This window comes from Mastigoproctus giganteus, chromosome 1 (genome assembly GCF_048544385.1).
Source record: "Mastigoproctus giganteus isolate SK-2022 chromosome 1, ASM4854438v1, whole genome shotgun sequence".
Lineage (NCBI taxonomy): Eukaryota > Metazoa > Arthropoda > Arachnida > Uropygi > Thelyphonidae > Mastigoproctus > Mastigoproctus giganteus.
The window spans coordinates 85,753,839-85,768,019 of record NC_143575.1 but is presented as its reverse complement, the minus strand read 5'-3'; the positions used below and the strand labels follow the sequence as shown (position 1 = coordinate 85,768,019).

Here is a 14,181-nt window from a genome sequence, read left to right as displayed (position 1 = left end):
AAATGCTAAAATCGACGATAACCTTTTTTACTGTGATTAACAACGCGAAGTTGTCACTTTAAAAATTCTTGCAGAGAATTTTCAAAGCAAGTTCTGCTATTTGCATTCATGAAAATTGATAATTATTGATTTTAATGAATCTCTTTATTTTGCTATGAAAGGGTACCCCTGAAAAGCCTATAATCTACATAAAAACAGTTGGTTTGTGATTTGCCCCTTCCCTGTGCAAGCAAGTAAATTCAACAACACTGCAGTATTTAATGTGAAGAGATCACATTAAATATCCGCAGAGTAAGTTCTCCTACTGATATCGGATATGAACAAGTGAAAGGACTTTTATTTCAAGAAAACGTAAAAAAAAAAAAGTTTTGGGGATTGGGGACAGTGCCACGCAAACGTTTTCGGTGCCAGATCCTTTCCTGGCTTTACCAGCGAACACGCAAAATAAGATATCACTTTGCTTTACAGATCACAGTAATAAAATATTGCGATAAGTAAGCAAAAATATTTCTAACCAGACTTCAAAATTTGCCTTCCTAGAAGCGGCCCTAGACTAGCTGCCAGCAACTGGCGCCCTAGCCAAACAATATAATCGCGAAACCTCTTTCCAAACCCCAAGAAGGCAGACGTATGTTACGGATTTTGGTGTCCTCCTTGTTAGCCTATATGAATGGGCAGCCTCTAGCCCATGGATCAGCAACCTTTTTTTGAGTGAAGAGTCATTTTTGATCTAATTAAAAAAAAAAGAGAGAATCCGAAGAACCGCACCTCAGCTCAAGCTTGGGGGAGTTTTTTAAGAAATGGAATAGAGTGGGAAGGTGTTCGTTAATGGTTAAAACCGAGTTGCAGGCTGAATTGACTCTAACCAGAAGATGTACTGCTGAACTTTCTCATAATCGATAATATTATCAGAGCGAGGGGTCTTATATTGTGCCATTTCCAATAGCCATCGATAAAGAATGGAAATCAGTGAGAAAATGAGAACTTCAACATGCGTATATAAATCTGTCTTTAATTTTTTAAAAGTTGAAGACTAAATGCACAAGGTATAATATTCAGGGCACCTGCACGCCCACTGACGAGTGAGCCAACAAGCTCAGAAACGCGTCTGGTTGATGGTGCCCACTGAGAATAAATAACAATAGTCTCCTCTACTAGAGAAGCGTTATTTATTCAAAGTAGTGCAATACCTGGTATCTCGTTATGAAGATAGCCACAATATGAGATTATTGGTAACTGCCTGTACTATGTGTGCAGGCAATTACCTAGCATACTGTTATATTGTTAGTTATACTGCTTCAGTATTCAAGCTAATGTTCTTGTCAGTCTTGGACAGAATGAGATGCAAGCATTAGGAGAACGATCATCCTGTGAAACTATCTGCCAAACCCTCATTCTGTGAAACCTTTTGAGAGCTCCCAAAACATTATATTAAGGAGGTGTAGTTTCCCAGAATGGATTAAAGATACATTCACCGAAACTATATGCCCTCAGATTCACTCGCACCGTACACTCACTCATCCGACTATTCTCACTGCAGTATGAGCAGGCCCTAGCTATAAACGTAGGTGTTGTGCTGTTCTTAAGTGCCGGTGCGTGCATCAGTAAAGCATTTTAGAGCACGAGCAAATAAAATGCTTCGACTGAACCAGGAATAGAACTCATGTCGTAACATGATGCTAGGGGCCGTTGTTGTTTCTAATTTTCATTATTGATATATTTATGAAATACGATGAAAGTACACTAGTTTCGCTACTTTTCATCGTTTGGACAGAATCCCGTCGGAGACTGGAAGAATTTCTAAAGTCCTCTTTCAATCGGGCTACAGTTAGCCGATCTCAGGCGGAGAAATCAGGGTTTCCTCCTGCAAGTAATTCCGGGTTTTTCAGTCTGCATAACATGTAAATATCGGCCCATGAACACGAACTTCAGTCATAATGCACAATGACGCAATACAGCCTAAGAAACTGGTGCACACCGTAAGACATAAATTATATGATTGGCAATTAAATTTTAATGCTAGTAAATGAACGGTTTTGCATCTTGATCACAGTAATCCCAAGTTCAACTCGGAGTGGTGTAGCACACGCACTCAATCTTGAAGATATAAAGGACCTTAGGTTGTAATACAGTCTGATATGAAGTTCTCCCAACAGTATAGTAAGGCCGAAAGGGGAGGGCATGGGGTATGTGAATAATATACAGGAATTTTTCCAGTAGAGATAAAACAGGCCATTATCCTTCTGTACGCTGAATACAGGTCTAGGTCCTCACTTCAGGAAAGATACTGATCTACTTGAAAGGGTACGAAGGAGGTCAACAGACTATCTGTGGGGGGAAGAAATTGCAGTTCTATAAGCTGCAACGTTTGGAAACTAGCATTTGCGTATGGATGTTATTAAGTGTTTAGCAAACTTAATGATGGAGGCATATTTTCGTTTTCTAGAATTATGCGAACGAGAGGGAAGATTCAAATCAAGGGCCACTAGACGATCTTTAATCAAAGAGTAATAAACTATTAGAACAGGTGTCAGATTTAAAAAGGGGGATTAAATAAATATTTGGAAGTAGATAAAATATAAAACTTGACCAAGTTTATCTTTTATGTTTTTTTGGCAGTTACTATATAAGCTTTGCCATTTTCTTACTAATTTTCTTACTAACAGTCAACAGTATGAATGGTCAGTAATTATGAGTAAATAATATTTAATGAAAAGCATTTTAAGTATTTAATATTTAAAATCATTTCAGCATTCTTTAATCTGATTAAAATTCCAGGCTCTTAATTATGTACAATCTTAGTAGATCATGCTTGATTTGAAGTTCAGTACCAAAAATCCAACCCGAAGCCGAATTTCAATACAGAAAGCATAAACAAAACAATTTTTACTGTTCAACTAATCATTTTTACAACAAATATAATAGTTAATCGTGTTTAGCAGTCACGCGAGCACGAGCAGTAGTCAACGCAAACACGTTTGTTATCGTACTTCCTCATTTTGATCATTCGGCTACGTCATGATCAGTTTTTATACACACAACTAAAAAGCCAAACGTGTTCACAACTAATCATTTTGACAAGAATACAATTATTATCGTACTTAATAGTCAGCTGAATCGTGTGCACTTCAATAGTTTTTCCTATATCCTTCTGAAGTCCAGTTAGAATAAATAAAAATACTAAAGTTACATAATATTCATTAAGGATAACTAAAGCAATTTGAAATTTAAATCATTTTAAGCCAAACTGAATAAACATTTTATATCGCATAAAGCCAACAGTTCGTAGTATATTTTGGGGATAATTCGCATATGAATACAGTACATATATGAATTAAAGCACATTTTCGTTTATTCCTAAAAATATTTTCTTAGGAAGTATTTCCCTTCATCTAGCCACTCCATCCATCCTAAACGCAAAATTTCTCAATGAATTAAACGAAAACAAGAAATATACCTTTCATCTTACCTGTCTGGCCAAGGAAGATTTATAAACTGATTCCACCATCTGGTGACAACAAATGTCACGTAAAAACCTAGGACAAAGGATAATGGGATTAAATCGGCAGTCTGGTTGCAATATAACACCACCCTCTCGAACATCCTAAAAAATTAAAGCAAAACACATTCAATATTAATAACCATGACAAAATATTTACGTATAATCACATACAATAATGTGAATCCAGAAAGATTTCATGCACTGTTAGCTACATACCTTCTTTGTTTTTCCGACAAGAAGTTCCTGTACACGATACTAATAATCACATAAAGCACTGCGTATGTTAGCATCTCTCTGTAGATGAGCTTGTAAACGCTTCCTCTCCATTTGTTGAGAAGTTTTCCAAATCCTAGATAATTTGAGGTAGCAACATCCTTCTGGTAGGCTATCGTCATCCTGAAGAACAAAATAATTGGCTCATATTTATTTAAGTAAATATATTTAATTAAGTAAATGAAGTAATTAAGTGCCCACTGCTATACGCTCCGCCACAAACTATAATGTAGACGGCACTGGTTTGAGGTTTAGCACAGGGTCGGCGATTAGTACCCGCAAGATTTTTTTTATAAAAAATTTGGTATCATTATAAACTTAATATTAAATTTTCGAACTCCCATAGACAAAATGCACAATTATAACTTAACGTGTAAAATGATTCACACTCAAGTTTCTCTCTCTCGTATGTTTTTTGTTCAAGCAGATAACGAGCCGACCCAACGTGGGATGCGGCGAAATTCTCTGACTGGTCTAGTGCTTGTGTAAAGAATAAACCTTCCAACGTGAACTGGTGACTTACCAAGGAAAAATTGGGGGAAAATGCCATGCTTTACTAGAGTCTGAAAGAAGCATGAATTATTAGTGCCAGGAGAGAGAGAATAGAAACCACTTTCTGAGAAACAGTATATCTGGTGCGCTGTTACATACTCGTAGCTGCTTTTGTAAAGGTAAATACGAGCTGGCAAAGTAAGAACAGTTTTCGCAAGCGATGTGATATAAAATGGAAAGTAAATTAGGAATGAGAGAAATATTGGGAGGTTTGTGCGTGCCAAAAGGCCAGTGACAGTAGAGTTTTGGAACACAATGCCGGACGATTCAACACTGACTGCGACCTGAATAGCCAGAGGCTGTAGTTAGAGCGCTTCCCTGAGAGTTATTCCAGACTTTTATACCCACACAACATGGAAATCAGCCCATGAGAACACGTTTGTACAATAAAATAAATCTTTATTTGTCCTACATGTGGCGCAATATGATCTGAATCGGTGATGCGCCTACTAAACAACAGGTGAGGCGTTGCGCCAAGAACATCTTTTAAAACAAAAAATTAGGTGATCAGCAGTTCAAAAACCTTTGGTGGTTGTGCAGCGAACCATGAACGCCAATGCTTACCTTAATTGGGAACTCTCCAGTTAAAAAAGTCAATCAGCATAAAGATTTGGGCATCACCTGGAACAAAGACCTCACGTTCTTGCCTCATTTTATTGCCACTCGGAAAGAAACATATTCAGCTATATGAGCTGTGAAACAAGAGATCTCCAACTAGCATCTTATCAGCAACTATATTCTTCGCTGCATAATCCCTATTTCCTTATATGCCTTATATTTCCTTATATGGTCCTCGGCCCTATCATACCAAAACAGGTTCTTATCCCTCAAATACTGGATTTTAAAATGGCTGAATAAGATTGCAGGTCTACCTACTAATCCAAAACATGTCTTACTCTCCAATCTAAATTTGCTACCATGGAGTATTTGCACACCATCTCTAGGAACCTCATTATGTTCGCTCAGCTCCTGTCCGGGAAACTAAAATCTCTTGATATCTGGGAGATCATTGCCCGACCGTCAGATAGGAATAGAAGCCTTACCAATGCATTCCCATACAGATATAAGCTGCGTAACATGACCTCCTTGGAATATATGTTTCCATTTAACTCTATTGAAATATTTCAATCATTATCGATAGACTTCCAGAAGTTTTGCAACGACAAAACCTACAGGTCTTCCACTCTCGCAGATATATAGGCCCTCGTTAAGCTCTAGGTGAGATTATGTCTCTGAAACTACGTTGTACGCGTTGATGTATATAAACCAGAGGCTGGTTTACGGCATGTATTGTGTTAACCTGCCTGACTACTCCGTATATAAACTGTATATAGTTTTGTCATTTTCATGTAACCTTGTCATTTTTCATTAAAAATTTATTAATCATGGTAATATATGCTAATTCATGTATTATCATGTAACCCGGGTCCTCTAGCTGCACAGCTGTAAAGAGATATTCCTTTGGAAATAAAATTATATTAATAATAAAAAAAAAAACAAAAAACGGAGCCGAATGAAACTTTGCATTGCCGACAGCAGATTAATCTCAGGACTGCTTTTAAAAATCATATCACAAGTGGCAAAGGTGTGTAACGGCTGAACGGCTTTAGGGAAGTTGCGTGTAGTGTAAATGGTATTCTGTTTCTTTAAAACCCTAATCCCTGGTGGGGGAGAGAGACAAGCTCCCTTCCCAACCCTATTTCCCTCTGGTGAGGCATGGGCATGCCCCACTGAAAAACGGGGGGTCACCTTCCCTATCGACCCCTCTGCTTCCTATTTCACCCCCCAGCCTTTTGTCTCCCCACTCAAATCTGTCATCTCACACAGCGATTGGCCCTACATCAAAATTCTTGCCCGACCCAATTAGGCTTTATCAAAACCTTCAGCGTAAAACCCCAAACAGTGCTCCTAAAGCAAAAACCCAAATTCGCAATAAAACATCCTCGCGACAATTTATTTTTCTAATTTTTATTTTATTTATTTTGGTCCTAGTCACTGAAATCCCAGGAAAGTAGGTGGCAGGACCTGCCAGAGTACTGATTCAATCACTGGTAACACCCGGCCGGCCTCCTCGTGGCTGGTATTGTTAACGTCGGGCCCCACTAGGGGCCCGGCGGCTAACAGGCCGGATGAACAATGGGCACAACATACTACATATCCCACACACTTTTAAATCTCTGGCTTGACCGATACAGAGAACATACGCGGAGATGGGAGAAATCCCAGGAACCGTTAGACCCTAAACATACCAAATACCACGTACATATTCTGTTGCCATAATAAAGTTGTAATATTTTATTTATATAATAATAAAATAATGTTACACTTAATATAATACAACGTTGATTACTATATTTATTGAACGCCTAACAAATTAAATATGTTTAACATGACTAACAAATAATATTTTAAAATCTAATAATATTAAAAAATCCAAACGAACAGTCATGTGCTTAAAAGACCACCGTTAATGTATCGAAAAAAAATATAGATTTAAATATAAAGGTGAAAAGGAACAGAAAAGAACTGAGATGAAATTCAGTACTAATGTACACTTGATGACAAATAAGAAATCGAAAATGGTGTCGGTATTCTATACCGACACCATTTTCGATTTCTTATTTGTCATCAAGTGTACATTAGTACTGAATTTCATCTCAGTTCTTAGGGTGTCGGTATAGAATACCGACACCCTAAAACTGACAGTGGTATTCTATACCTTTCGGTATTCTATGCCTTTCCTCCTAAAATTGACAGTCCTGAGACTGTTGTCGATCTTTGTGTTTCGTTCATATTGGGGTTAAAAACAGAGGTCACCCAAGAAAAAAGTCGACTGGAACGGGTCACGTGGCACCAATACTCATAAAAGGATGATTATGAAAACTGGCAAATTTATTTTATGAACGTTATTTTGAAACAGAGGCTACACTAAAAACAAAAACTCGTGCATCCTCTCTGCATTTTTGTTTTTCCAATACGCTATTAGAAAAACAGTATTTGTTTGTTTATAAAAAACGCATTAAAATATTTATAAGTTTACTCTTACACGAAATTACTATTTTATACACATTTATCGGAAGTCGTCTCTTACAACACAGCAGGAAAATCTCACTTTTCGCCCAAGTAATCTACAGGCATTCTAGAAAAACATCCTTTTTTTTTTTTTTTTTTTTTTCCTATAACTAATTTTTTCCTCACCTTGAAATAATTTGTATACTTTTGATGCAGTTAATTTTAAGAAAATCCAAAGTTTATTTAAGGAATACTATCAGTTTTCATCCGACTTAAAATTAACAACAAATTAAAATAATTCTTGGGACTGAGTAAGAATGGAAAATAAGCAACTGACGAAGGCCTCCCTTCTTTGGTACTTACTCGATAAACTGATTTCTATATAGCGTGTCATTCACCAAACCGGAGAAATTACCAATCTCATATTTAAGAAGAAGCACCACATTTACCACATGCTAACAAAAACGCTGCTTTTAATCCTAAATAAGAAAATGTTACTTCTGAACGAACTCTGTAACCACCTGTTTACGGTGAGCTTACGAATTCAATACAGGCGTGGTTAGAAACGAGGTACCACGGTTTAGGTTTCTATGGTAACCACGTGTTCTGTAATGTTATTTGATGTGAAATGGTCCATTCAGTGGAAATCTTCAGAAATGGGAAACATCGACAACCAAGCTTTTCTTCAACAACCGTATCCACCCAAATGACAAAGTCCTTCAGTTGCTTATAACTCGAACTGCTTAACGAATCCCCTCCTAGCTAGATGTTATCAGTACATTTTTTTTAGCAAAATGAAATAGCGGTTAACATTTTTTCTGTTGTTTAATAATGGCACTTTGTTTTTTTATCAGGTGAATGCATTATATAATCTAGTGTGGCCAATCAGGGTAGAAAATTATCATATTTCATTTCACATAATATATAAATAATGTTATTTCTATAAAATCAAATATGCATTACGATATATAAATTTTACACCACAATCTTCAATTTTAATGCTTCTATAAATCAAGTAAGAAAAATATTTTAATACTGTGCATTCTACTCAATTCCATTAGTTTAATTTTCCTTTATTTTTTATCAAGAAATTAATTAGAAAAATTAGTAAATATCCCTTTATTTATTTTTATCAAGAAAAATATCTGCTTCAAAATTAAAGTGTTCGCATTTTGGAAGAAAAATAATAATAAAATAAATAATCGTTTGTATAAAATTCCGGTCTATCAACACTGCCAACCAGAAAGTGTGGACAGATCTAGATAAATCCCTGGAATCTGTATTCGAAGTTATCAAATAAGACTGCAGGAGATGGATATATAGCACCTCTTTCCATGGTCTATATTAATAAAGCTAATATTACAATTCGGATTTGAAACAAGTACAATATGTACACCAGACCTATGAATATATTACGAACGTTTATGCATGATCTTTCCTTCTCTGTAACAGTATAGTGGGTTCACCACTGCAGCTCTAAATCCCGTCGGAGACTGGAGAATTCTTAGCGGTCACTCCAATCGAGAATTTCTACCGACGGGACCATTAAGTGACATATTTTCTCCAAAGGTTTGATGGCTAGAAAAGATCACCTCATCACTTATCATCTCATAAGCTTTCAAATGACTCCCAAATCGTCTTCTAGTTTGATAGCATACTGAAAAAAAAAAAAAAAAAAAAAGACTAAAAACTGTGGAGCTGCACAAGTGAAGGCGATATAAGGTGACAGTTGAAAATTTCTACCTCGATCTCTTCCTCCTGCCCATGCTTCACCTCCATTAAAAACTGATATATTGTGAGCTCTGTTTATTAATCCATAGAAGACAAATGTATTTTCATGTGAAAAATATATGCACTAATAGAACAAAGGTGTAAATTAATTATATGCAAATTATTATTAGTTTTTTTCTGTTTATACTCTGAGATGGTCACTAGAGCCAGAGGATTTTACAAGGCAGAATACAAATATACTACCGTATTTTGTGGAACCGTGGTGTGTGTAACTCTGTACTCGCACTTGACAATTCAGCTGCAGCGTGCCCATATAGTCTTTAACACACAAAAAGAGAGTTTCGGAGTGGATCTCAAGATGCTTCGTAATTAACACATTCCAAACTGCTAAAGAAAGACAAAACTGGCAACAGATACCAGAAGGGGCATTCAAGAGTAAGTCACTTAGAGAAGCAACACATAATCATATACGAGTAGGGATGTCTCCATAGCCAGGTGGGCAGGAGCAGCAGTGCGTAGCACACGCTTCTTGATTAGATCGAGGTTCGAGCCCGTGACTACCAAATACGGAGGATGCGGAAAGGTCAGGGAATGACCACCGCATATCCCCGGAGCAATATGGCCTTGGTTTCTAATGCTCCTAAAAACCAAATAACAACATATACGAGTAAGTTCTGCGTACGCACCTAGCAGCGATTGTTTGGTTTATTTTGGAAGGGAATGATAAACAACAGGATTTTATTTCTCTCAAATTGGACGTAAACTAATCAAAAAATTATTTCGCAGCTTGCAAAACTACATACGAAAGTGTGAACAAAACGAAAATGATTTTATAATATGGCATCTAGAGTGATTGGTTGTGTCTTTTGATTAGACAACTTTCATTGTGCATTAGCAATACACATGAAAGATTTCACAGAATCGATGAAAACGTGACCGCTGAAGGTTATTTAAAAGAAAAGTTCCAGGAATATTTTCAACGATGGCAGTATCATTGTTCAAAGTATAAGGGGGAATTTAAAGAAGATAAAGTTTGCTTCGCTGACATATATTAAGGGAAAAAAAAAAAAAAAAACGTTCTGTTTATACTCCGGCATAATCACATAATTCAGAAGAGTTACAAGCAATCATTTTTGAACCCAATATATTCAATACCGCATTTAGCAAACACGCTGGACTGGAACGAAGGTCACCTCAAATGCGTGTGCAATTTTACTCCTGTGGTTGACGACTCGGCTATGTCAGACCTGATCAACAAAGATACGTATTTATATATTTTTTGTTTTTAATTTATAAACAATCTCATTTCTTTATTGATCGGTCGTACCGTTGTAATTTTTTTTAAATTTCTCTTTCTTCCATCCTCTTCTAAGAGAGTCATTTCGTATACTACTGGTGAAAACTGCTGTACTGAGATTTCTTTGTTAGTCAGGGCCGACCCAAGCTTCAAGTAATAGCAGGGACGCTGTTCTCAGTAATGTGTATTACTAAAAGCAAGTATAAATGTATGTACAGGAGGACCTTGCGGTTCGCAGGCTTACCATTCAGTGATTTGCTTATCTGAGATCCTGTTTGCCCGATTGCGGGAAGCTGTTTTGACTACTTGTGGTTTACACCGCACCCATCACAAAGCAGGCGCTCGATCATTCAGAGAATCTAGCTTTGCGTGGTGGGTTGTCGGTTACATGCACCCACGGAAAGCTATGGGTTCATTGGCCTGGAAGCGCCTGTCAATCATTAATTTTCCTCGATTGATTTTATTACAAGATAAACCCACTTGCCAATTTCATTTCGCCATGTCTTATTTTTTGTCACTAAATCCAATGATAGATTTGACTCTGAAGGCCTGGAAGGCGTCTATCAACAAATATTAACGACAGTAAACGAGGAAATTACTGAGACATATTGAACATTACCTGCCGTTAAAGTTATTTTTTGTTTAGTCTCTAATAAAAATCTAAATATGGCTGTATGATCATTCTCACTAACAGAGATAGCAGATTACTAGTCATATTACTGGAAATTATGACAATGGTCCAAGAGGATACCCAGTGTACAAGATGAAAAGGTTCTTAGATTTCTTTACGTATTTAACTTTCTAAAAAAAAAATTCTATATACATGTATCACATTGGAAAATTTTGCAAAATAAAATCTCTTTCGTTATTTATTCGCACTTTCGTATGGAGTTTTGTAAGGCCAAAAGAATTTTCATAACTTGATAAGAGTACATTCACTTTGGGTAGAGAAAAAAGTTAACAGTCACGCTAATTATTACATTCCTGTGTTGCAAATGAATAAGTTTTTTAAATTTAACAAATTTAAGTTACCTTTTTATCAAAATTTGGCACAAGGTGTTAAATTTTGGTACACAGTAGCCAACGGCCTTTCCGCGCGTTAAGTTAATTTTTATCACAGATTATACAGTAAGATAATTTCTACTAGATTTCGACTTAGTGTACACCTGGCATAATTGGTAATCAGTCAATGTGTACAAAATACAGTGCTAAAAATGCAAAAACATCTTCCGAACAGAGAAACGCCGAGCGAAGACTATCTAGGTCTACTGCATATATAATTTTGAAATTTATTAGAAAACTAAGGCCCAAAAGGGCAAAACCACACTCTGATATCATATTTCAATGCTCTTTTATGGAATACACCATAAAGTCAAAATAAATTACTGTTTAAGAAGTTTTCTAGGAAACTGATAATTCTGTTTTAAAATAAAAACATTTTCCAGGTTGATGAATACGTTCTAACCCTGCGAGAACTCATCAGTGGATTATTTGGCTATCTACAGTACAAAACGTAGCTTATGGAACCTAGTCAGACTGAAAAAAAATTTTTCGGTTGGGAATTATTATTAGTGTAACAGTATGGGCCTAATAACGTGCCATTCTAAAAAGTGAAATCAAATCACGCAAGAGAGGAATATATAGCATTTTATAGTGGAGGATAAACTGTTATTCGTAGTATTACAAAGATATTATTGTGATGTTATTCAGAAATTTTACATGAAACACGAATAGAAGCACACAGGAGTTAGCACAACGAAGATACCGTTGAGAGAGAGAGAGAGAGAGAGAGAGAGAGAGAGAGAGAGAGAGAGAGAGAGAGAGAGAGAGAGAGAGAGAGAGAGAGAGAGAGAGAGAGAGAGAGAGAGAGAGAGAGAGAGAATTTCTTTATTGCAACTAAATTAATACAAAGAACATAGACGTATATGTCCTGCTCCTTCTATGGATTTTCGTACAATTCAGAATAAGGAAGGAAGCTTGGTATGGATTACGATTGCAGATAGAAAAGAAAATAGAGTTATCATTCATTAAATAACATTTAAAATGGAAAAGGGTTGTAAAAAGAGGAATTTAATTGGAATTTGGCAATATTGTTTATAGCTCGTATTCTTTAGGCTGAATTTCAATAAAACGCCGAATTAAAAATTCCGGATAACCTAATGAAGCCGCAGTTACACTCGAAATGTCTTTCATTCAGAAGTGAAATTCAGCAACCAAATATTTTCATCGAATCGTGTTCTAAACGGGCAATGAAAAGAGCTCAATTCAGTTTAGTGCCACTTGTTTTAAAATTTAGGCTGAATTAGGTGCATTAAGCGGCAGAGCATTAAATTAAATTATTCTATTTAATTTAAAATAAGATTAAGATTAAAGTCGATAAAATACTTTTTATAAAAATTAAACTTATTTTCCCTTTAACTCAGTAACATTAAAAAGGAAAAAAATTTCCAAGAAAGCCAAAACAATTTAAAATCTTTGGACTCCCTTCTTCACTTTCAAAAATGTATGAGGAATAACACCAAAACGTATTCATCTCCATATTCCACTGAATAACTGTCGTGAAGTTGATCCAAAGTCACAAAAAATAATAATAAATAAATAAAACAAACAATAACAAAAAATAATCGCCACAGATTGATACATGGAATAATTTGTAAGAGGATGTTGAAATTTTTGGGAATTTTACCTGTCTTTTATCCAACCGGCTTGTGGTAATTGCGGAACAATTCACCTTTCCTTGGCGACTACCCACGGTCAATAGCCAAGACTTGTATAGCTGCGTCCTCCGTGACTGTTTACAACAGGTTCTGGAACTGTCAGGAGTGCATGACATTAATGACTACACACGTGCAAAGGTGCATGGTGATCTGTTCTTTCTTCCACATCTAGGATACTCCCTGCTACCTTAACATTATTAAAGAGATGACGTCATCTAAGAAAACGGAAACCTGCAAGATGGGTGGAAAAGGTCTGTTTGAAAGAAAATGTATGCACTGAATCGAAATACTAAACTCCTTCCACTAGCATTTGCAAACTACAGTTTGTTCTGGCCCATAAAGAAAAGGCTACAGTTGATTTGTAACTCGATATCGCATTTATTTAGTACAGTGAAAAAGAAGATCAAGCGTTTATGGTAATATGCAGAGAGAAAGGTTATAACCGTTAAAAATTACTCCGAAAATAACCATCAAAATTACACTGCAAATGTTTCTGGTATTCTCAAATCTTATTACTTCATTTTTTTTCTGCAAGAACCCAGAAGGGATCCGTTTTTGTAGACTAATGAGGAAGTTACCTAGGGCGCCAAGAAACTTCAGCATACATACACCTACCCTGAGTTTGAGAGAAAGTGCGCCAATTGCATTGTTTGCCTAGGCATCAGTTGCTCACATGTAGTCGAGCGCCGCTCCTGGAAGGATTAGATATATTTCGATCGCAAAACTCAAAATTCTGTTTGATTAAACCGGTCCAATAGTCTTGGCATTCTATTCAGGGCAATACACACACAAGATGAAAAAAAAAAAAAAAAAAAAAAAAAAGAACTTTATTCAGTATCGAATTGGACCGCCTTTGTTTCGAATTAATAGCAAGTGTGCGGCGGCGCAGCATGGATTCTAAAAGGTCTTTTGGTACGTTTTGATCTAATTGTAGCCATTCTTTCGACAAAATTTCGCGTAGCTGCGACGAAATTGAAGGAGGAGGGCTTCGTTTCCGAATAACTATCTCCAGCATATCGCATACAACCTTAATACTGTTGATCAATGTGATGCGCCAGGGAAAATGGTGGAAATCCGAGTCATGTTCTCCGTAACAT

At 36.3% G+C, this 14,181-nt stretch overlaps 1 protein-coding gene across 1 annotated transcript in view; it reads right to left on the bottom strand.

Annotated features, from left to right (window-relative positions):
- Positions 1–13,110, bottom strand: part of LOC150090963 (bestrophin-4-like) — a 102,287-nt gene extending 89,177 nt beyond the window's left edge. Inside the window, exons 1-3 of the mRNA XM_090378750.1 lie at positions 13,054–13,110; positions 3,719–3,898; positions 3,470–3,604 (exon numbers count right to left, since the gene is read on the bottom strand). Coding sequence (XP_090234876.1) covers positions 3,470–3,604; positions 3,719–3,897 — 314 coding nt within the window. The 5' untranslated portion in view covers position 3,898; positions 13,054–13,110. The remainder of the gene's footprint in view (positions 1–3,469; positions 3,605–3,718; positions 3,899–13,053) is intronic.
- Between the last annotated feature and the right edge of the window lie 1,071 nt (positions 13,111–14,181).